The following is a 23,765-nucleotide window of genomic DNA, read 5'->3' as shown; positions in this document are numbered from 1 at the left end:
CACATTTGGTTGTACCGAATGACGATATTTTCAACCAATGCTAAAAGACTGATAGCTTGCAAAAGGACAATCAAACATTTTATATTTAGTACAAGTTTTTAAAATATTACAACATTTTCCATGTTTTATAGCGGTTGTACCGAATGACCTGATGTTTTCAACTCTCTTTCAACTATTTGAAAAATTCATGTTTTCACTTGATCATATGCATGGTATGAATTTTTCAAATAGTAGTTACTTTGCTTCACGACCATGTGGTCCTTTGCAGGCGTCTCAATGATGTCACATCCTGTCACATGATACTGAACGCGTGACCAAAATGTTCCCTTTTAATGGTTACTCCGAATGACATCAATGAAATTAATTTTTCTGGACATTCTTGTTCATAACAAAGCAATGACTTCTACACATATTTTTAATACCATTTTTCATGTTGATATGATGTTATAAAATATGCCAGAATATATACATTTATTACATTTTAAGATATTTTAATCATAAATGAAATGGCTGTATTGGCCTTTGGATGGTTAAATCGAATTACCTTTTGACACTTCAAAATCTTTTAAAATACCTTTATATGTAGCAAAATATAATTAAAACCTTCTGGATTCAATAAAATAAATCTAGTTGTACTACCTTACATACTTTGGATGTCATATTTTTGTTTTTTATTACTATTATTAAGGCCTTTGGTCAAAAAAAAAAAAGACCTGTCACATCATTGATCCAATTACACATTTTAAATGAAAGCAATATTTTTTTTATTTCCTATCTATAAATTTAGCTTTTTGTAGACATATTTTATTCAAAACAAGGTGCATGCATTTAATATGTCATATCAAAATAATTGGATATTTGTACAAAATATCATGATTAAATTCTTTCTTTTTTATTTCAACACAACATAAACATAAATTATACAGTACAATCTTAGTTGGTGACAAGGTATTGCAGAACATAAAAGAGTACCTAAACAGGAAAGAAAAACATAGATAGTACAAATATACTGTAAGACAAACAGTTCAAAAAGGATCCACAGGAATAAATTCTTTCTAACAAACACCTTAGTATCACGACCTTGCCTTAAGCGCATGGCTCGTAATGAACTGTCAACCCTGTTGCTTTTTTAAAGGCACAGCTATATCTGAAAATATATTAAAATATATAAATTAGCTCACACAACAGTTTAGTCACTGTCTGACAAAATGTTTTGATAAGCACTGGAAAAGGCGCCCATTTCATGAAATGCCCCTCGTGTACTTCACATGTGTCACCGCAAGGGGGCGCAGACCATATTTCATCCGCTCTCTCTCTCCTCCAGCGGAGCCCTTGCCAACCGCCCCCTCTCTCCCTCTCCACGCTCCTTTCGCGACGCTGAGCCACAAAGCGGACTGTCGGCGCACGGCAGTGGCACCTCGCCGCTTCAGGGTGAAGATGTTCGGCAGTCTGTGCGCCCGTAAGCTGGCTCGCCGATCGCGGTCAGCGTTAATAGCCGCGCTGACAGTGCTGCTGGTCCAAACGCTCATCGTGTGGAACTTCAGCAGTCTGGACACGGGAGAAGACCGAAAAGACAACGGTAGAGAGAAGAGGGACCGAATCGGCATCAACAAAGCCTACAGCGAGTACCCGAAGAGCGGCTACCAGAAGAGGCATCACCAGCCGCCGCTTGGGAAAGCGTCCATTCGACATAAACAGCAGCCGGTAAGGCGGAATTTCCCTGTTCGTCGCGAAACCATTCATTCCTCACGGTCCGCCGTCATAACGGGCCCGTTCTCGTTCGGAAATGATCCCCAGGCAGACCCAACGTTTCGGGGTGTTTATGTTTACACGAACGGTGGCAGGAGGATTTGTTAGTGATGTGCTGAAATGCAGCCCTTTGTTGTCATGACTATAAGCACAGCTGAGAATGTGACAGTCGCGCGCGCCGCGCGAGATGCAGTTTTGTTGGACACTTTAGCATCTCGTGTGACGGATCGCTCTCCGTTAAAACTCCCGTTAAGTTGTTGCTATTGTAATTGTGTATGTCGGCGGCGGAAGAGGCAGTTCAGCTCTCATGCGTTGCTTTCAGATCATGTTCATGTAATGTGTTGGTGATATTATTATGAGCTAGGAGTGATCTCGTTATGACCTTTATGAAGAGTGAAATGATGCATTATTACATATGATCCGGTTCTGTCGGCTATGGATATAGTGTAAATCGTCGATTTTTGTTATTAAATGCCCTCTTTTTTGTCCTCTTTATCGGTCAATTTTACAGTAAAAACTATAGAAATGTTTTGTCAGGTAAATTAAAATGGATTTCATGTGATAACATCAATTAATTAGTCAAAATATGGATTAGTATGACTGAAATAACCTGGTCATTTTCCCAAAACGTCCGCTTAGTAGTCAACATGTCTTAAAAATGTGTCATTTTTAAAACTTACCTTGAACCCCTTGAGTTTATGAATCCACATTAATGGCTTTTTTATTTATTTATTTTTTTTGTACATTTGATTTAAATACTATTTTTCTTCTATTCTTAATTTAATATGTCATATATAATTAAGTCTGTTAATATAAAAGAATTTGAAGCAAATTTTCCAAACAGTGACACAGAAAGCACGAAAAATCATTGTCCTCACTTTAAAATCGACATATTTTACTATTGATTTTGTGGATTCGTAACATTCTCCATTGAGTTTGTGCCTTGAACTGCTGGCTGATCTATCTGGACATGATGCTCCTGCTCTGAGTTTTTGCCTGCAGCTTTGCTGACAGACCCTCCATGCCTTGCGTTGAGGACAATGACTCGACTACATTAGGTAACATCAGTGAGAGTTGGGTCAGATCAGTTAAAAACAGCTATTTAAGGTTACGTTTTCTCTTTCTCTTTTTTTTTTTTTTTTTTTTGCAGTGTATCAGCTTCTTGTGAAACAAAGAAAATTGTTCAAACCAGAAATGTTTTTGCAGTGGACACCACTTGATCTCTGACTGTCTTAAAACCTAGTTGCAACTTATACCTAGGAAGCATTTTTTGGTATTAATCTGTGTTATGTTATGCAAAAATGTATCATGCACATGCCTAGGTAGGAAGCTTGCTCAATTTTGAGACACAGCCAAAGCAAGGTGTATAAAACATTAAAGTCGGTTTCTAATTAATTAGCACAGAATACATTAAACACCCCACTTCAGTAGAAGCGCTGCACTCCCTCGTCAAGTCTGCATCATTTTTTACAATTAACTGATACTAATTATCATGTAGCATCTCATTAACATAATTCTCTCAAACATAGGTTTGCCTAATCTAATTAGAAATCTTTCTGTCACCAATAGCTGTGTTTGAACAGCTCTTTCCTCATTGAAGAAATATCATCCTAATTGTGTTCATGTAAATCTGGATAATGTAAAAATGTGAAGGCTGGAACAGATTTTCACTGCAGGCTAATACCAACATCACCATTTGTCTACCATGTGGTACGGTACTTTTTAATTGCAGAGGTGTTAATTTAGCTTTCTAATCCAGGTGTAATGTAAACTACAGCGAGCCTGGAGCGACGTTCCATCTCATTTAGTCTCTCGCTAATATCCCCACAGACTTGTTGCTCTATCTGTGTCTAATGTGATAATTCTATTCTTCTGTGGTCGAATTTAATCCTGCAGACTAAAGTGCACGTTATAATCCCTCCAGCACTAATCGACGGCACCTTCGGATGCCGAATTCTCAGCAGGACTTGCTTCTCAGACAGTTTTGCCTTCAAGTTGTCGCAGTTTGGAAGGAGTGTTAATGTCCAGTAAATGTGTGCATGTCAGCAGAGTGGCTTGGTGCCATCCTGCCTCTGCGGTGTGAAGCGTGTCCGTCTTTCGGTGTTGTCTGCTCTGAAATGCTCCCCGTAGAGCCATCATCCTGCTTGAATCCGACTCTGCTGCAGGAAGCGCTCTATCCCACTCGATTCCTTCGAACAATAATAATAGAGTGTGGCGTGACCCCAGCGCCGGTCACCTTTTTGCCCGTGCTCTTGTGTACACGCTCTGCTCTTCCATATCTGTTCTGCGCTCGGATTTGTTTGTGGCCTCGGTGGGCTGTTTATTCTGGCAAACAGGATTGGCAGAGGATTAAAGTGAGAGCCCGTAGCCGTGTGATTGTTTCAGCTGTTTATCTCGATCCTCGTCCTGAGACGGCATGGAATCAGCGAGGTGGGAAGTCTGGAGCAAGTGTTTCTCATCCGAACCCCCTAAAGGTTCTCAAACCCGCTGAGTGCCACAGATGCCTATCAGTCTGCTTTTGTCCGAAATTAATCTTCATCTTGAAGCCACATCACTGTTGGATTTCCTAATGGCTAATTTGTTGTTTCGAGTAATTTCAGGTAATTTGTCTGTTCTGGGTTTGCCGGTGCAGATGATGTAGTGTGTTTGTGTCTGTCTAAAAAGCAGCGCAAGTCTTTGTTGTTCGGGTGTTTTGGTGTAGTGCTACACTCTACCTGGCCTCTGTTGACTCAAAGAGAGAAAAATAAATGGGGGTGTGACTATTCCCTTTTTGAAGTGCACTTTATGGCGACTGCTTTTTAATACCACAGTCACAGCTCTGCCGGCACAAATTGTCTGCTCTTCAGCCCTTTTTGATTAAAGAGATGCGAGACACAGATGACCTCTCGCCTCTTGTGGGCCACTGCGCTGCCTTCTTAAACATAGCATTAACCCAAACCCACACGCAATCTGTGCCCACCGAAAAAACGATGCTGAATTGTAGGAAAAAATTGGATCTTTTGGTTTTTGTTTGCATGCTCATATTTTGGCTCATTTGACTCTGATTAACATACTTGACTGTTTAAATCCATTCTGCACAATTTCCACAAACTTCATCTGGTCCTACATTGACCTCAGCGTTTGCATGTTATTTGGCTATTCTTGTATTGTATGTGTCTTGTGCACTGTGTGTATTCCTTCCTGAAACCAAAACTGGAAGTTCCGTCGCTTGTGGAAATGGGGATGTTGGCTGTGCATAATGGGAAGTGGATTAAACCTTAGATAAATGTGGGATTTTCTGTAAATGGCAAAATTGGCTCAGAATTTTTTGAGTCCATTTTAGTTGCAACTTTTTGGGGATACTTTACTTATGTGAAGAAATGCTTTTGTACTACCTAAGCAAAGAATTTCCAAGCCCAAATGAAACACCAGATGCAGCTAGATTAAATTGAATTTAACTGTAAATGGATGTTTAACTAGACATTTTCAGATATTTTCAACCCAGAAAGAGGGTTGGCTCAATGATTATATGAATAATCTGTCCTGAGTCTTGAGGAATCCTTATATAATTAGGCTGCATTAGTGTTCATATATATTTTGATTGACGTTTGATTACACACAGGCAAGCACCCAATTTAAGTCCATTTTATAATAATACATTTATACTTACATAATTAAGTTTCTAATCCAGTTCGTTTTGTTTTAAAACGTTTGTTTTTTTGTTATTTTTCTTGCTGACTATCATGTTTGTGGTCAACAAATGGCTTTTCTGAGGTATAATGTTACGTGATATTATTTTCAACACTGATTGAACTGATTAAGACTTGATACAGATTTCAGTAAGCTACTGTTTCTTTCAACATATTTTCTGATGTTCATTCATATTTATTTCATTCTGTAAAGTAGTAAAGTGATGCACCGTCTTTGTTCAACTTTCTTTTCATAATATAAATAAATGCATAGCCTAGGCCTATTTGCTTATCCTGTAAGCTTGTGAATAAAAATGAAAATGTGGACGAAAAAAGAAACTATTAAACATCTAATTATCATTAAAATATAAAAATTAAAAGGACGGGTAATAATTGATTAGGACGGAATTTTTACTATCCTGTCCGTCAAAATGATTTTGACAATAATGGCTGTAAAGTTATTTTCAGAGGACAGTAAATCTATACTGCTATTCAAGCAGCACATACTCTAAAATATATCCAAAATTCATTTCTATAGAATTGTCCCTTGAGAAGATATACTGAAATGGTTGCTAAAATGTGCGGGGTGTATTCACTTTTGTGAGATACTATGTACATATACATAGACTGTATGTACAGTATTTATTTATTTATAGATATTACTATTGTATATATTATTTTATATTTTAAATTGTATTTCATGTTTTATGTATAGTTTATTCCTCTTTCTCTATTAAAAGAAAAAATTGTAGATAAATTAATTAGTCAACCAAACTAAATGAAACATTTCTGCAGGCAGATGTAGCGCTGAGGAAAGCATGCCAGTGAAGGGCTGTGATGTTGGCGATTAAGTTAATTCCACATGTGTTTGGTGTGTTTTGGGGCCTGTGTTAATGCAGCAATAAACGGTACTTCCTTCATTTGCTTTAACGTGTTCTCATTAGCCAGATGCCGCTGCGCACCAGGTGAGCGGAACGCCACATTTGTCTTGTTACTGCATGTTCTGATTCTCCTCAGGTCAGCCGGTCCCACATGCTCAAACACCGCTCGGGTCCTGTCGCCGCAGGACGTTCCTGATGCGAGGGGAGTCTGGTTTGATGGTGATCAATCTCATATGTCGTGCTCTGCATGTGTGCTGAATGTGAATGTGCTCATTATCTGCCGACCGCTCGCCACCTGAATTTGTGGTGGGATCCCAGAGGGAGGGGCTCTGGGGACCGAGAGTGACATAAGTGTCCATGTAAACACACGCACACACCTGTGTAGCTCTTTCTAGCTCACTGTAGCATGTGGAGGGATGTTTCTTATAGCAGGGCTCCAGACAGTGCACCCATAGTTGACTAGGCAGCAAAGCTTTGGAATAATAAAGCTTAGTCCTCACTTGCACCCTTATATCACAAAGCCAAGCTTGTGTACATCAGAGTTTCTGTGCTTTCTGACATTTAAAATTTCCCAATATCGCAATGTCCGGATTTTTTTTTTTCGCAAATACAAGAACTGTTCTTGTAAAAAAGTTGTTGAGGGGACATTATTTTAAGTCTTTTAGTAAAAGTAAAAAATATTCATCAGTGTTTACAAGTTATACATTTAATGTTATTTATATAGTGTTTTTCTTTCTTTTTTGCATTTTATAGTGTTTCTTGCATCCCTTGCTCAGGCCCTCTAGTGTCTCTCACAGACACTCCAATCCAGAAGGGGATGTGTGCGGTAATGCAACGCTGTTTGCTCACCGCCACAAGAAAAAGCACAAAGAAGAAGAGCCGATCTAGAAATGCATGTAATCTCTCAACCAGTGTTTCAACTGCAGAAAGACATCAATAAAACAGCTTGAGAACAATATCTCATGTAGCATTACATTTACCTCAGGCAAGTCATTTGCTGTCCACAACATTAGGGCTGCACGATGTAACGTTTTAGCATTAATATCGCAATGTGCCCATTCGTGATAGTCACATCGCAGGAATATCTAGTATAGGGATTCATAATCCTTACAGACCAGGCACTAAATTTTGAAATGCATGCGATTCTCTGATTAATTGCAAAGTTTAACCATCATTGAGCGAAAGTTCATCATTTGCACGTGTTTTAGGTCCTGTTAGTTGTGCGCCACATGGAGCCCCTGATGCACGTGAACACCAAATTCCATTCACTTACACAACTATTTGTGCTTGAAAGGACACATTTACGCAGAATTATATCAAAATATCTCTCTGCGAGTATCCTTGTAAACACAGTTGCTAATAGCTTAGGCAAAGCACACAAAGAAAACGGATGTGCATCATTATATTGGATCCACGCTTTCGTTCTTGAAGTGGCAGCATGCTAATATTCTTGCTGCTTTCTGTGTCCGAATGTCGACAAACAACAAAATACAAAGATAAAATTACTTTTGCAGCCATAACACACATTAATTATATTCAGTTTATACAGTGAGGACTATTACCTGAAAAATATATATATTTCATTTAAATCACCCCATTCATTGTAGAATTATTTCCAAATAGAGCTATTCAAATAATCTGGTGAATTTATTTCATGTCGCAATATATATCGCAGAAAAACTAAATATCGCAACAAACAAAAAACAGCTTAGTTTTCTCCCCTCTGCTGTACCGAACCCATACCGAACCGTGACTTCAATACCGAGATGCGTACCGAACCGTCAAATTTGTGTACTGTTAACACCCTTACTAATTATTGAAAATATGTATTGAATATAAGGCCATAATACTATTTCAAATGCACATGCACAAATCAGGGGAATATGGGAAATTAAAACAAATGTAACGGATTAAAAATAGTCAATGACAGAAATTTTACAACTCCATCCATCAGAAAGACAGATAATGATTGTTTGTTACACAACCACACAGTCTATCATGTTACCACAAAATAAACACATTTTTTCCACTTTTATCCGGCCAACTGTGTCATTCCCCAGTCACGCAACTACTTTTCTTAGCAGGAACTCTTTTGTGGATACATTGTCTTTCTCTCAGTCTTTTCCTGTTATTGAGTTGTTCCATCCTCTCCTCTCCTCTCCTCGCCTTGCAGTGCTGACTCACACTCCGTCAGTATGCCTGAGTGCTTACAGGCCATCTCTCTGTCTCTGTTGCCTCTCTTTGCATCTCTTTCTTTCTCTCTCTCTCTCTCTCTCTCTCTCTCTCACACAACATTTGATCCAGGCTGGTCATTGTTTTGCTTGATCATCAGAGGTTGCCCCAGGGTACTCATTTGCCCCAGCTTCAGTTGGACAGCTGCCCTGTTAGCATTTCCTCCTCTCCATTAGCTCTTAAACAGGGAGGGAAGTATATCTCAGACCTTGTAAAGATTGATGACGGCGAATCAGGAAAGTTGAGCCAGGTTGTTTTTGCATGGCTTTCGAAGGCTAGAGGCGAAGTCAAATTTGTTTTCATGAGGTTACCTTCATTCCAGAAGTGCAGAAAAGACCAAATAGAGCACTTTCATCTCTCTCTGACTGTTACGTAATGAACCGAGCCAACACCTATTGATTTGTTTCTCTGTGTTAAGCTGATGGTTATCACAAACAATTCCATGATGTGCTCTCTTAATGAGCGGGCTCGGTCCCACTGCCTCGCCAATGACTTCATCTACTAAAGCCAAGAAAGCAAGCGCACAGGCTGATTTTATAGTTCACACCGAGAGCCGTGATAAAGACTGTTGTGAAAATGCTTTCAAGTGGCTGAATGTCTATTGTGTTAGGGTAGAATATTTTGCTAGCAGTGCTTTATGTCCTTTTGTAAACATGTCCATAAAAAGTGAGCTAATTGTTATGTAAGCTTGACAGCACAATAGTGGCCTGTCACAGATATTGGAAAAACAGCAAATTGGAGCACCGTAATGCTACCATTAACATAACTGTGGTCGGTCGCTATTCATACTTGGCTAAGTAAGCTGCTACAGGCCCTTAATTCCATCTCACTCCTGTCATTGTTGGCGCCTATTTGTTATCACTCATTGTGTGGAAATAGGAGGGGGCGTGGCCTATGGATGCTTAGTGGGCGGGCTAATGGATCGTCGTTTGCGTGTGTTGTTTTTTTTTTTTGAGACGTGTGTGAGGACTTGTTTGGATGCATTGTATGCAGAATATTAGGGATGAACCAATATTAATTCTTTCTGAAGCAAATTATTATTTTTATGCTAGGGCCGGTATTAAAGTTCTGTACATTTTTATCTAAATTAATTAAAAATAAAACACTAAAAACTGAAATCAGTCATGATATGCTGAATTTAGGCATCACGACATTAAAATGTACAGTATGAAATATGGGTATTCATTTGGAGATGTGCTAAAGATTACATTTAACGGTTCATTCCATTGACTTCCATTCATACACATGCGAGAGACGGGAAGCAAAAGGGATGAATTTTCGCATTTCTCTGCATTACAAAGTTCTAGTTTGGTTAACTCTGTGAATTTGTGTCACGTGAAGACGAGTGACCAATAGAAGATTGATACTCCACAGCATGACCTTTTAGCTGAATGCAAATTTTAAATCTGCAGGACTGAAGCATTGCAGTTTAGTGGAGTAGATTTTTTATTTTTATATTTTTGATGTATCATATGTTACATCAGAGTGTGACGGCATTTTCTGACCGCTGCATGCTCAAAAGTCTAGTGTGATCGTGGCTTTATTAAATTGTAAAATTGTTTTTATAGATTAAAGGGTTAGTTCACCCCAAAATTAAAATTTAATTACTCACCCTGGTGATCTTCAGAACACAAATAAAGATTTTTTTTTTTTTTTTGATGACTGAATGCTGTCAGATTTTCTTCCATTGACTGAATTTGAAACTACCACTTTGATGCTTCAAAACCTTCATAAAGAGATTGGAAAACTAATCCATATGAATCGAGCGGTTTAGTCCAAATTTTCTGAAGAGAATCGTTCGCTTGTTATGATGAACAGATTTAATTTAGGGTTTTACTCGCATGTAAACATTGATCAGCGAACATAAGCAGAAGCTCAACCTAACCTGAATAACGCACAAGAACAAACCTCTTCAGGAAACTCAAATGTGCGGCGTAACACATGAGAATGAACCTCATTGGATACGCCGCATGTTTGAGCTTCCAGAAGAGGTTTGCTCTTGTACATTATCTAAGTTATGTTCGCTGATCAATGTTTACATGTGGGTAAAAGCCTAAATTAAATCTATTCATCATAACAAGCAATTGATTCTCTTCTAAAAAGTTTTTGAAGCATCAACGTGATAGTTATAAAGGCAATCAATGGAAGGAAATCTGACCGCATTCTGTCACCAAAAAGACCTTCATTTGTCTTCTGAAGATGAAAAGTCTTATGGGTGTGGAACGACATGAGGGTGAGTAATTAATGACAGAAATTTCATTTTGGGGTGAACTAACCCTTTAAATTTAATTGAACATTAGATGACCCAGGTGATCATAATGTAAATATAAGGGAAATTACCATGCACAATATTCAATATCGACTAAAACTAATAATTTTTTTTTATTATTTAAATTAAAAAAATTCTATGCATAATATTGGCCAACAACCAATATGGTACTGATATATTGTGTATCCCTATATACACGCATGAATACTGCTTAAATACACTGTTATACAAAAATATCAGCAAGTGCACTAATGCCGTATGTGTTAGAGCTTAATATTTGTGTGTTAACTTGACGATTGGAGAAGATGGTGGTTGAGTAGGAGTCGTCGGGGCGAGCGGTTGACGCTGCAGAAGAAGAGAGGGGTTGTGTATTCATGTGAATACATTCCCTGTGAACGTTGGAAAGCGTTGGTCAGTGTCGAGGTGTGTCAGTATGACTATGTAACCGTGTGTTGGTCACATGAATGAGGCTTGTGTTACAGCTCAGTCAGTGACGGCCGAAAGAAAAAAAACTCTGGCATTCACTGGCTGCTTTACCACCACCATCCAGACAGGTAGTCCCACCCCACCACTACTTCTGTCTCTCTCTCTCTTTGCATAGATCTGTCTCTTTCTCTGTGTGCTTTATTGGCATGATAAATAATGGACTCTAATCATGCTTCCACATTTAGTCTCAATGGCCACCATAACTTCCAGTGCATGCATTATTTTGCTTTATCAGTAACTCATTATTGATTATTCTTATTTTACTATATTCTAACATTTTACTGTTATTGTAAACACTTTTTGTGTTATTTTCATTTTTTGCATTTTAATTTTTTTTTGTCAGTCACTTGTTTACACTTGTAAAGCACTTCGAATTTGTTTGAAGGATGCTATGTAAAGTTGTCTGTTTGACTGAAAACAGCAATTTCCTCCATTTTTACAGGTATGTAACACTCACTTAATTTAACACTCTTACCTCCGGTTTCACAGACAAGGCTTAAGCTAGTCCTAGACTAAAATGCATGTTTAAGCTGTTTTAACTGAAAGCAGCTTATTGACGTATATTAAAATATGTCAGTGCCATTGTTTTGTCTCAAGATGCACACCAGTAATGTTTTTTTCTAGTGTACATTTATAAAAGATACTTAAATATCCTAATTGAACTAAGGCCTAATCCTGGCTTAGGCCGTAAATGTAGTCTTCAGCTAATCTCAAATTGAATATCCCTTTTTTTTATACTGTACATTATAATACTGTGATGCCTAAATTCACTTGATTGATTTTTTAGTTTTTTGTTTTTTTTTTGCTTTTTTTGTTTATTTAATTATACAAAACACTTAACTAAAATTATCCCATGATTTACTCACCCTCAAGCCATCCTAGGTGTTTATGACCTTGATTCTCTTGCAGACGAACACAATCAGAGATATATTTAAAAATATCCTGGCTCTTCCAAGCTTTATAATGGTAGTGAATAGGGGATGCGATTTTGAAGCCCAAAAAGTGAATTCATCCAGCATAAAAATAATCCGTATGTTTCCAGTGGGTTAATAAAGGCCTTCTGAAGCAAAGCAATGAGTTTTTATAAGAAAAATGTCCTTATTTAAAACTTTATCAACTATAATAACTAGCTTCCCGCAGATGGCCGTAAGCATCGATTTGCGGCAGAAGAGCGACCTCTGACTCGACACATGACGCGATGACGAACGAGGAAGCTCAGAGGAGAGAGCAAAACAAAACACCGGTCACGAATTAGAAATCTAAAACGAGAAATTTTAAAGAGAAATGTTGGAGGATTTCGATATAAGAGAAGAGTAGCTTGAGTTTGTTGCACAGCCCTGTTTGTTTGAACCACGAGAGGTGTCAAGTACATCCTACGTCATACAATGCTTCAGGGGTTACTTTTTTTTTGGTAGTATGCGTACGGTCGTCTGCCTGAAGCTACTTTTTTAGTTTATAAAGTTTTAAATATGAATATTAAAAACCCATTGCTTCTCTTCAGAAGGCCTTTATTATGTAATGATTATTTTTATGGTGGATGGATGCATTTTTTGGGCTTCAAAATTGCGCCCCCCATTCATTACCATTATAATGCTTGGAAGAGCTAGGATATTTCAGGATATAAATCTCCGATTGTGTTAGTCTGAAAGAAGATAATCATAAACACAGAGGATGGCTTGAGGGTGAGTAAATCATGGGAAAATTTTCATTTCATCAGTATCAACTACAACATGAAACTAATACTTGATAAGTTGGTATCGGCCAGAATCTATATGCATCCCTACTCTTTTCTGTCTTTTTTCTGTCTGTTACAATTCAATTCAGCTTTATTTTTAGCAATATGTATGTTTTTATGGAGCTTAAATTCAAGTTTATTGTGGTCATGTTTTAGATTTCTGTTAAGAGTGATTTTAGATTTATAACAAGAGTCAATATCAAAGTTTCGTGATCTGAGGACTTACTCTGAATATCGCTCTCTCTTTGTATCTGTCCCTCTCATTGTCTCTCTTTCTGTTTCCCATTTCTTTTTCTCAGTCTGTCTCTATTTACCAAACACTACCACACCCCCTCAGTAACACTCCCACAGGTCCAACCATATTCACACACGGCATTCAAACATATGCCACACACGCACGCACACTCGCACTCAAATAGAGTAGATCTTCTTTGGCTAAAAAGGTTGAAGGGACTCAGTACATAAGGTCTCTGAGACTGTTATGTCTGTCCGTCTCTTTCTCTCTCTTCCTGTCTCCTCTCTGAGTTGGTCTCACAGTCTGTTTCTCTCCGCCGTGTATATTGTGTCCTCTGCATTCCTGTTCTGAACGTGGGCCAAACCAGCTCGTCCATGTATCCGTCGGCATCAAGCAGCCACCATAATCCACCCAGCATCAGATAATCACGCTACTCTACAACAACCTCATTACACACGGTCTAATATCAGCCACGGATTTTAGCAGATGCAATAACAAATACTTCAAATCCATAATCCCAAAGGGAAAGACAAAAATCCCATTGGTAAGCATCTTAAACTAGTTTTTGTGTTTGTTTGTTTTTTGTCTTATGCAGAAAGCAATAGGCATCCTGGGAATAAGGCCTGGTGTTGTTTTATGCTTGAGTGTGAAATTCAGAGAATTTAAATCACGATGTGAATTTTCAAGGCCCCGTTTGCAGGCGTCTTGTTTTCCGAGACCTCTCATATCTCATTTGTTTTGTAGATGCCATAGACACCAAAGCTAATGATCCTCTTGTCACTTCTGTATTCGACGTAGAATCATTTGTGGACGTCTGCGAATGTCAGCAATGAATTTAGTGTGGTAAACGAGGAGAATATTATCTGAAGATATCATAATCACAAATAGCTTTGTCTACAAGATATCGAGCGTTCCCAAATCGCCACCTTTTTCAAGCCACAAATGCCATTTCACCCATTCCATTATACATTCTGCATCCCGCAACAGAGACCTAATTAAAGTGCGCTGGAAGGGCATAATTCTAGGCAATGCCTGCTGGGGCTTGTGAATCATGTCGGCTACATGTGACCGAGACGCAGGCTTTTTCACAGCCCCGATCACGTGACTCTTCCGCTCTCTTTTTTAGCGGCAAGCTAGAGAATGTGAGTATATCACACACTGGTGTGAATTCCCACTGAGCCTCTGAATGCTAAAAGACTCCCTCTGCCACCCACGGTTAGATCCCCCCGACTCATCCTGGCAGAATAGAGAGTCCTGTTCGCACTCTTTTGGAAGTAACCCCCCGTGAATCCCTCTAAGCAGCTGGTCTGTGCGTCTCTGATCGCTTTTTGCACAGGCAGCAGGTGTAACGCAAAGTTCGCAATTGATTTCTGACAGGGATCCAGAGCCCCCCAAGCCCACTGTTGAAGAACGACTGGAAGATACCAGAGAAGCGTCTTGAGCATCCAGGCTTAGTCTCTAGCAGTGATTAAGTGCAGGCTCCATGTTCAAGGAGAAAACTGCAATTTATGTGTATTTTCTCCTTTTTTTAAAAAAAAAAAATCCCTTAATCCAGTGTCTACTCAAATCCCTGGCGTAATCCTCAGCAATCCCAGAGGCTTTGAGAATACTTTACGTGTTGCTGGTGTATCTTTATTAACTCATTGTTTGCCCAGACTATTGATACCACCGGGCCGCTCAGTCTTTTTTCAGACCATCTGATGCATATTGAAGACAAACCTAGAAAGCACTTTCTTAGTCTGGCAAGCTCTAATCTGATTTTATAAAATTGTATCAATTTCTCTTTTACTGATCAAATAAATGCAGCCCTCCTGTGCAAAAGAAACTTCTTTCAAAAACATAAAAAAATGTTCCTGACTCCAAACTTTTAAACAATAGTGTCATTTTTCAATTTTGGTGTAACAAATTTCAAAATGAATATGCTGTACATTATAATGTTCTGGTTCTTAAATTTGTTTGAAGCATTTAAAGTAACTGATTTTAGTTTTTGATTTTTAAACAATTTAAAAAAAATAGTATATACAATATAACTTATACTTTTTAACCTTAAAAGGTTCTTAGTGGGCGGGAATGTAGACCAAACCTTTTGCCATTTAGTCAAAAGTCTGGTTGTGAGTAGTATAACATGTGCCCGCCTCTTGGAAGACAGTTTTTTTTTTTTTTTATTTGAGTGTGATTCGTTGGATAGGTGAATCATCTGATTGTGAATCACCCTACCACACGGTCTGTGCTTTTTTTGCTTTAAGCTGTAGAGAAAGTATCGCTTAATGTCAAGTGTCTGGTGTACAGGGACAGACCAGTCACTGAAGCACGGCTCTCAGTTCGATATTTTCACTTTGGGGTGCCCTTTTAGAAACTCCAAAGAAGAGGAATGGGGTATCCATTTAAGACCAAATTCACAAACTGAAAAGGTTGAATAGCCGAACGAAAAGAATACTAATGAAGAGAGGAAATTGGCTTATTCTGACTTTGCTTGTGCCCTCGCTTTCTCTATAGTTAAGAGCGGATGGATGGTGCCTGTGAACTGAGAGGTGTCAGTTTATGGTCAATTACAATTTTAAGCTAGAGTTTTAGTATTGTTTACCCATGCAGAAGTGTCGCTAGAGTGTTTGGAGTGGTTGCCACGGCATGTTCTGAGCTGTTTTTAGCGCGTTTCTTTGTGGATGCTAGATGGTTGCTTGCTAGCCAAAAGAGTCTATATAGAGATATGACTCAAGTCTCTCCATCAGTGTAAGACTATAGGACATTTTTTTTTTTTTCTAGTTTCATCATCCATTAAACAAAAATCATTTGTCAAATTGCTCATGGTTTCCTTTACATTTATTCATTTTGCAGGCACTTTTATTCAGCAACATATTCAGTGTTATTTTAGTATAATTTATATAGTTATATAGTATTTATTAATATTTTGATTTAGCTTTTATTTTTATATTTTCAGTTTTCATTTTAATTTTAGTTTGTTTTGTCATTTTTAATGTTTTATTTTTTTATTTTTGTGCTTTTATCGTTATTTATATATTATATAAAATAGCTTTAATTTGTCGTTTTAGTAATTTTAGTACTTCAGTACTTTAGGTAGTTTTAAAGGCAAAATTTCTAATTTCAACATTTTTAACATTTTTTTCATCTAATATAATTTATTTTATTTTAGCTGGAGTTCAAAGAATGAAAACAGTTTTTAATAGTTGAAGTTTTAGTTAACAATAACTGTTTGCATTACATTATCAGTTCACTTCTGTTGAATTGAACCAAAGACCTCTGTTGTTTAACTTCCTACAGGAACATCAGGTAATAAATAAAATAGTAGTTTGGAGAGTAGAGCTTCACAATGATTCTGAACAGACAATTAAACCAAAATGTATGTAATTTATTACATACAGAATATTAAAAAAAAAAAAAAAATTACTTAATTTGAATTAATTATTTTAAAAAATTCAATGATTCACTCAAAGACTTCAGTTGCTTTGTTATAGACGAATCAGTGTATTTGAAAGAATCTCTTGAATGATTGATTCAATGACAAATACATTTTTTAACAGCCACATACTGGTGTAACAATGTATTTGATACAATCTTTATTTGAAGCATCAAGTTACTTTCAAAAGGTGATTTACTCTATTTTTATCACTTCCATAGACATCAGTGTTTATATCTGATATATAAAATTTTATCCCAGCATATTACCACTCCACTGTTATTACCACTGTTATTCTTTTATCGACTAATCGTGCAGCTCTGTTGGAGAGTATAGTATAGTTCTGTACATCGTTGTAGATATCCCAAGCTGTAAAAGCAGTATAGATGAATCCTCATACCTCCCAGCCCTAGAAATAGTTAAAGTACCACCAAGAAACATCATGCACATGCTGATCCGCATGTACACTACATGACTGAGTACTTTGAGTGAGTGCAAGAGCCTCCCAGATGATCTTGAGCTCGCTGAAAAGATCCAATTGAGACACACCACTGAGTAATGGTGACTGAAAAGCTGCCAAAGCACTGGCTCTAAGAGTCGAGCTTTGCTTCTGTAATCCACCCTTGAGCCAATAGGAGGGGGCAAATAAATGACCGTAATTATCCTGAGAGCTGTTATTTGCATATCTTTGCTTCCTTTTTCTCTGACATTAGTTTTCATTCGCTTTGCCATTTAAGTTTCTATTTAGGTTGATTTAGTGTAAGTGTTGGTTACAGCCTCCATGACATTAAGGCAGCGCTGTTCATAAAAGACGTCACCGAGTGTGTAAGTCTTGCTGCTAATCTACCTCAGCCCACTGTTATTGCTCTTCAACACCGAGGCGACGTGGAAGGATTGTGCCAGCCTGCCACTGTGCCCGCAGTCTGCTGCCTGACTGTTTCAGAGCGGTCTGCAATGCATTTTAGTGCAGTTTATGGAGGTATTAAAACACTTCCCCTCCAAACCAGCATAGTTAGTGTAATTAAAGTCTATGGCTGCCTCAAAGTTCCCTAATCATTCTTTTCCCCCTGGTGTTCTCTCTCTCTCTCTCTCTCTCTCTCTCTCTCTCTCTCTCTCTCTCTCTCTCTCTCTCTCTCTCTCTCTCTCTCTCTCTCTCTCTCTCTCTCTCTCTCTCTCTCTCTCTCTCTCTCTCTGTTACATTCTAATTCTGTCTCTGCCTATATTGCTCATCCGTTTTCTCTCTCTCACTTTGTAATGGGAAGGATTTAGCTGTCTGATGAATAGCACTGCACTGGCTAACTGATCCCATAGGGTCTGAATGGATGCTGATTCTGGCCAAGAGAAAAGGCCACAGCCCTAGAGATCATCTGATGATGGCGGTCACACACTTCTCCAGCTGCACCACTTCAAGTCTCTACCGCCCATCGGGAGTCTCTTTCTCTATTACAGGTCCTCTGTCCTGCTTGTTGATGCACCGCTCAACCCGCCATCAATTGAAAACCGGACGGTTTTTGCTCCAATCACACGATCGGCAACCGAACGGTTGTTAGTTTTATTTTGGCTGATCTCTATTCCGGACTTGCACACAAACTGCATTGCAGTTATTTCCCACAAGTCTGTAAACAGGACGTTAGCACAGGCCAGAAACGGGACATTTTGTTTTTGAGATTATATAATCTAATTCAAAAACAACTGCGCATGAATACTACATGTGTGTTGCATCTTTGTTTGGATTGTAATTAAAATGCAGTGGTTGCCTCTAATTTCAAATGGTTACAGATATTATTTAAGGCCAGTATGCCTCTTATAGAGCAAATAAATTTGCTCCTGTTATAGGAATTGGCCAATTTGCTTGTAAAAAAAAAAAAAAAAAAAAGAATAAATAAAAAATCAGCCATGAAAAATATGCATATGATGATCCCATGCAAGACGGTTTGTTGCATTTTTATTTTTAAAAGCAGTTTTTTTTTAGAAGATTACAATAATTTTCAGTTCAATTTCAATTAAAAATAATTTATTAGTTTTATCCAGATTTTTTTTTATAGCATATGCAATAGTACCATAAAGATAATGAACAAAACACAGTTGTCTTTTATATAAATATATTTATCTTAAATATATTTTAACAGTAATGAATAAAAATATGAACATTTAATTTTATAAATAATTTATATATTATACATTTTATTTATAAATTTTAGAAAGTGGGTTTGTAGTTTTTTTTTTTTTTTACAAAATAGCATAGTATTTTATATATTTTAGTAAATCTGTTTATTTACATCTGTTATCTAGAATATTATAGAAATGTTTAAATTGCATTCAAATTTAATTTATTCATATTTATTTTATAGCATATAAAATAGACCCACATACTACTGAGCAAAATGCATTTTGTATATGTATATAAAACAGTAAGATTTAAAAAAAAAAAATCTACATATATTTTGGTGAATAATTTTTTATATTTGTATTATTATTCTAATTGTTCATGCCTCATTCCTTGCAACAAATGAATGTTTCTTCCTGCTATGGAGTTTTACATCTCTGCATATGCCTTTATCTTGCTCTTCAGTTTGAAAACTAAATAGTTCTTTTTCCCACCACTATTCTGTATTATCATTTCCCCATTAGAAACAACATGATGGTAATAAACTATTAACATGTGTGTATATATATATATATATATATATATATATATATATATTAAAAATATGCCATTCAAGATTTTAGTGCTTTCCTAGTGACAAATCCCTCGTGCCAGCAGGAAAGTGCATTGTGGGATTGCATCTGTAGTCACAGTGTCAGACTCATCCATAAACCTCAGTGTTTTTTTGTTTTTTTTCTTTTCTCCCACAAGCGCAGTGATGTACAATGCAACCACATTCAGCACATAGCCCTGACCACAGCCACATACTATAAAGGAAATCAATACTTCATAACAGCTCCCAGGCAGGCAGGGAATCCTGCATCTGTGTCTACAAGTTGTAGGGAGAGACAGAGAACTTCAGGTGTAACAGGATCAATGGTAGGAACCAACACACACATACATACATACTGATAACTCTCCGGATATGATGCTGTCTTGACGCTGGCCTGTGTTAGGGTGGAAGTAGACTGGCAGCATTTGGAAGAGCTGTCAGAAGAGCTCAGGAAAAGCCAGATATGAGGGCCAAGGGGTTAGGCTCAACCCCAATCTGAGAATCCATTTTCTGCTCGAATTCTTCAGTCATTCGTCACCTCTGCATTCAGAGCTCTCTCTGTCTCTCTCTCTCTCTCTCTCTCTAAAATGTGGCTCCCCCCCCCCCCTCCCCCTTATAGTTTGGCAGTCCCTCTGACTGTGTCATGTGAAGAGTTGTTCTAATCTCTTCTTCCAAATTTTGTGAGGCCTTTCCCTCCTTTTATGAGATTCTTTTCAAGTTTTAATAGGCACATGGGCACATTGAGTCTTTGAAGTGTGGTTCTCTACACCATGTCCCATCATTGTTTCAAATTAAGGGCTTAAAGATAGTGCATTTCCCTACATCTCAGCGTTTTTGTACAGCCTCTCCTCCTCTCATTTTACCACACAATCAAATTGAAGAGCTCTGTGTAAACAGTTCTTAAAATAAAAGTGGCTGAAGAGTGTAGTGGTGGGACTAGGAACGCACTCCTATTAATATTCTGGCAATAATTATTTTTATGTTATAGGTGATAACTGATAAATGGCAATATTAAGATCCTAAAATGAATTAACAAATGAAATTAATACATTTTGTACATTTAAAAAGTATAAAAATAAATTACTCTAAAATATACTCTGGAAACCATTGATTTCCATAGTACTTTTTTCCATACTATGGAAATCAATGGGGTCTATCAACTGCTTGGTTACCCATATTCCTCAAAATATCTTCTTTTGTGTTCAGCAGAAGAAAGAAATGCAGGTTTGGAACAACTTGAGGATGAGTAAATGATGACAGAATTTTCATTTTTGGGTGAACTATCCCAAGATGCCAGGTCGGGATACTAGCATGCAAAACATTTGCAAATGCATATTACAGTGCATGGTTAAGCCGGTCTCAGGTGTTAGAGATCAGGGTTAGCTGTACTTGGTAGAATGTTGGAAAGTTAGTTGCGCGTGGGCAAGTGGTGGGCAGGTTCATATCGGAGCCTGCAGCTACCTTTTACTATTATACTTTTCTGGCTTGGCAGAACAGATAGGCCTGTGTAAAGAGTAGGGAAGTTAGAACAAACAAAACATGGGTACCAGGTTGGGCCATGTTGTCGAAAAGGTGTGCAAATTACAGGGTATACAGTGGTACTGTTCAATTAGATCACTTTTTGTTTGAAAAATTTGTGTTGTATTCACTTCAAATGAATGATACCCATTCACAAAGAATGCACACTTAGATATGATTACGTTTTTTTTATTGAAAGAAATTAATACTTTTATTCTGGAAGGATGCATTAAATTGATCAAAAGTGACCGTAACAATGTTACAAAAGATTTATATAAAAACTGCTGTTCTTTTGAACTTTGTATTCATCAAAGAATCAAAAAATATATATATATATTTCACGATTTCCACACAAATATTAAGCAGCACAACTGTTTTCAACATTGATAGTAATAAGACATTTTTTTTTAAACACCAAATCATCATATTAGAATGATTTCTGAAGGATCATGTGACATTGAAGACTGGAGATATGATGCTGAAAATTCACCTTTGCCATCACAGAAATAAACTGCATTTTAAAATAGAAAAGTTATTTTAAACTGTAAAATAATAATAAACAGTTTTACTGTATTTTTGATCAAACAAATGTAGCCTTGGTGAGCATAAAAGACTTCTTTAACATTTTTTTAATCAGGAAGGTCACAAGAAAATATTTTTACTTACAAGGACAGAATGCCAAGAGGTAGTTGGCTTCTTGAGGGAATACTGAGAATTAAACTGCTGAGACCTGAAAGAGATAAATTAAGCAAATGCCAGGCTGAGCTTGGATTAAATGCAGAACTGGGATGTCAGATGTGGATAATATTGTTATTTGGTTTCCTATCAGAGGGGCACATTAATGCATGGACAACAGCCATGGGTTAATATCAGAATTGGATATGATCTGATGGAACTGCGCCATGATGGCTGGATGTAAATGAGATCTGTTAAAGGAGATGGATAGGAGAGATAATCAGTACTTATTCAGGGCGTTTTTGCAGATTTATTAAGCTCTGAGGTATAGAACTATCTAACCAAAAAAAAAAAAAAAGAAGAAGAAAAATGACATCAGAACTCTCAATCGGATGAAAAGGTGTGTGGAGAAATGATGTGTGAATATTCAAACAGCATGTTTTGTTTTGCTGTAGCAGCAGAGGCGAGAGAACAGCAAAAGTACTGAGTCATGAACAGAAGGAAAGCGTTTTTTTTTTTTTTTGAGTGTCTGCTGGCATTGAATGCAGTTGCAGTGTTCTGCTGTCCGTGAAAGGGCACCCCGATGCTGAACAGGACTGTTGCATCACTATTCTCGCCATTGATTTTCTCGTATCGACATCCACTCTGCGTCACACTCAGATAAATGATGTAGCGTGCGTGCTGCCAATGTTCGTCTAAATTGGTTCCCTCCTCACACATCTAGTCTATAATCGTCATTAAATATTTTTAGATATAGGCCTACAGTGACTTGTAGCAGAGCAGTAGAGAAATTTGGATGTACCTTCTGTTCCTTTTTGCATGAGTTGCAACAGCTTCTAATTATAATATGGCTTTCAGTTTGGTTATTTTTACTGTTTGCTTGCTTGTTTTGTATCAATGCACAGTTTTATAACAAAGCTCTTAATGGGGGATAATTAGGAAATGGTTTGTTTGAATGATTTGTATAGAAACATACTTTTTATGTAATCAACACAATGACTGCAATTGTTGTGTAATTACATTTTACAAGGTACTGTAGTTTCCCACATGCTGGTTTTCTACAGATTAGTAACTATTAAAGAAAAGGACCGGATTGCTGTTACCAGCTGATAAAAATGTAATTCATTTTCTAACTATGTAAAGTAATGCAGTTTTATCGTTGTATTCAGACAAAAGGGCCCTTTCATTGTGGATCCGCGTGCTAATGCATCACCAAAAAGTTAAATTGAGACCTGCTGAGTTGTGCCGTTGGCCAGAGCCTTTGAAATCGGGATGGCAAGGATGGAATGGTATGCCAATTAACGGACCGGTGCTTCTCGGGTTTTCTGTTACAGATTGTGTATTGATACTCTGTATGCTTGTGCACGACTGGACCGTGCTGGCAGAGAAGCCATCCATCAAGTCCCATGTGTGTATAACCTGATTGAGCCAAACTCTACATCTGCAGAGTTTAGGGGAGTGAACATGGCACCGGCATTTGCTATAAAAGCAAAGCAGGGGAAGACTGACTTGAGACAAGTTCTGCCAGTCCACTTTTGGGAGTCTGTTTGATGTTCTTATTCCTCCACATGGGCCACAGAGAGGAGCCTGGATGTTTTAGTTCTCCATTGGTTGATGCCTCCCAAATAACAGGCCTGGAAAACCGCCTTTTGCGCTGACCTTGCTGCTGTCATTATGTCCAAATCTGGGTTGTTCCATGCATATACCTTACTATTAGCAATCAGAGAAGAGATTAGCCCAAAATACACCCCATTTCAGTGTGCTGTTGGTGATGCGTGTGGCAGAGAGAACCGAAGGGCCCGAGCCAGGGTGTGGCTGTTCTCGGCCCTGGTTCGTGGAAACGTATTTCTGAACATGGTGGGTTTCAGCCTGTTTACACAAGTGGAATGAAAGAGCAGTGGGTCTTCCTACACAGACCTGCTTTTTACACGCACGCCCCGCGGTCCTGTCGCCCACACAAAGCTGTAGTTCTCCCACGCTTCGTGGCTGAAAGGGGTGGTTATGTAAAGGCATTGGGGCCCAAGTCCCAGACCACTTCTTATGCGAGGAGGCCACATGTCGAGCAATCTGTCTCACAAGCAGCACCTTGAGCATTCATTAAGAAATCCTTAGCCGAGAGTGGCCGCATCCATTGTGGATTCTGTCTAATTGCTGCGCTGCCTCATTTGTATGCCTCTTTAAACACTCTGCCTACAAGGCTTTA

The 23,765-nt window shown here is 37.9% G+C and overlaps 1 protein-coding gene across 3 annotated transcripts in view; it reads left to right on the top strand.

Moving 5' to 3' along the window:
* Positions 1-1,050: 1,050 nt before the first annotated feature.
* xylt1 (xylosyltransferase I) overlaps positions 1,051-23,765 on the top strand; it is a 66,357-nt gene continuing 43,642 nt past the window's right edge. Inside the window, exons 1-2 of one of the 3 annotated variants that reach the window (XM_067381861.1) lie at positions 1,051-1,704; positions 19,528-19,695. In XM_067381861.1, coding sequence (XP_067237962.1) covers positions 1,249-1,704; positions 19,528-19,695 — 624 coding nt within the window. In that variant the 5' untranslated portion in view covers positions 1,051-1,248. The remainder of the gene's footprint in view (positions 1,705-19,527; positions 19,696-23,765) is intronic. The other 2 variants (XM_067381859.1, XM_067381860.1) reach the window with 2 other exon arrangements.

Source organism: Chanodichthys erythropterus, chromosome 3, assembly GCF_024489055.1.
Source record: "Chanodichthys erythropterus isolate Z2021 chromosome 3, ASM2448905v1, whole genome shotgun sequence".
Classification (NCBI taxonomy): Eukaryota; Metazoa; Chordata; class Actinopteri; order Cypriniformes; family Xenocyprididae; genus Chanodichthys; species Chanodichthys erythropterus.
The sequence above is the reverse complement of the archived record's forward strand: the minus strand, read 5'-3'. Positions and strand labels throughout refer to the sequence as shown.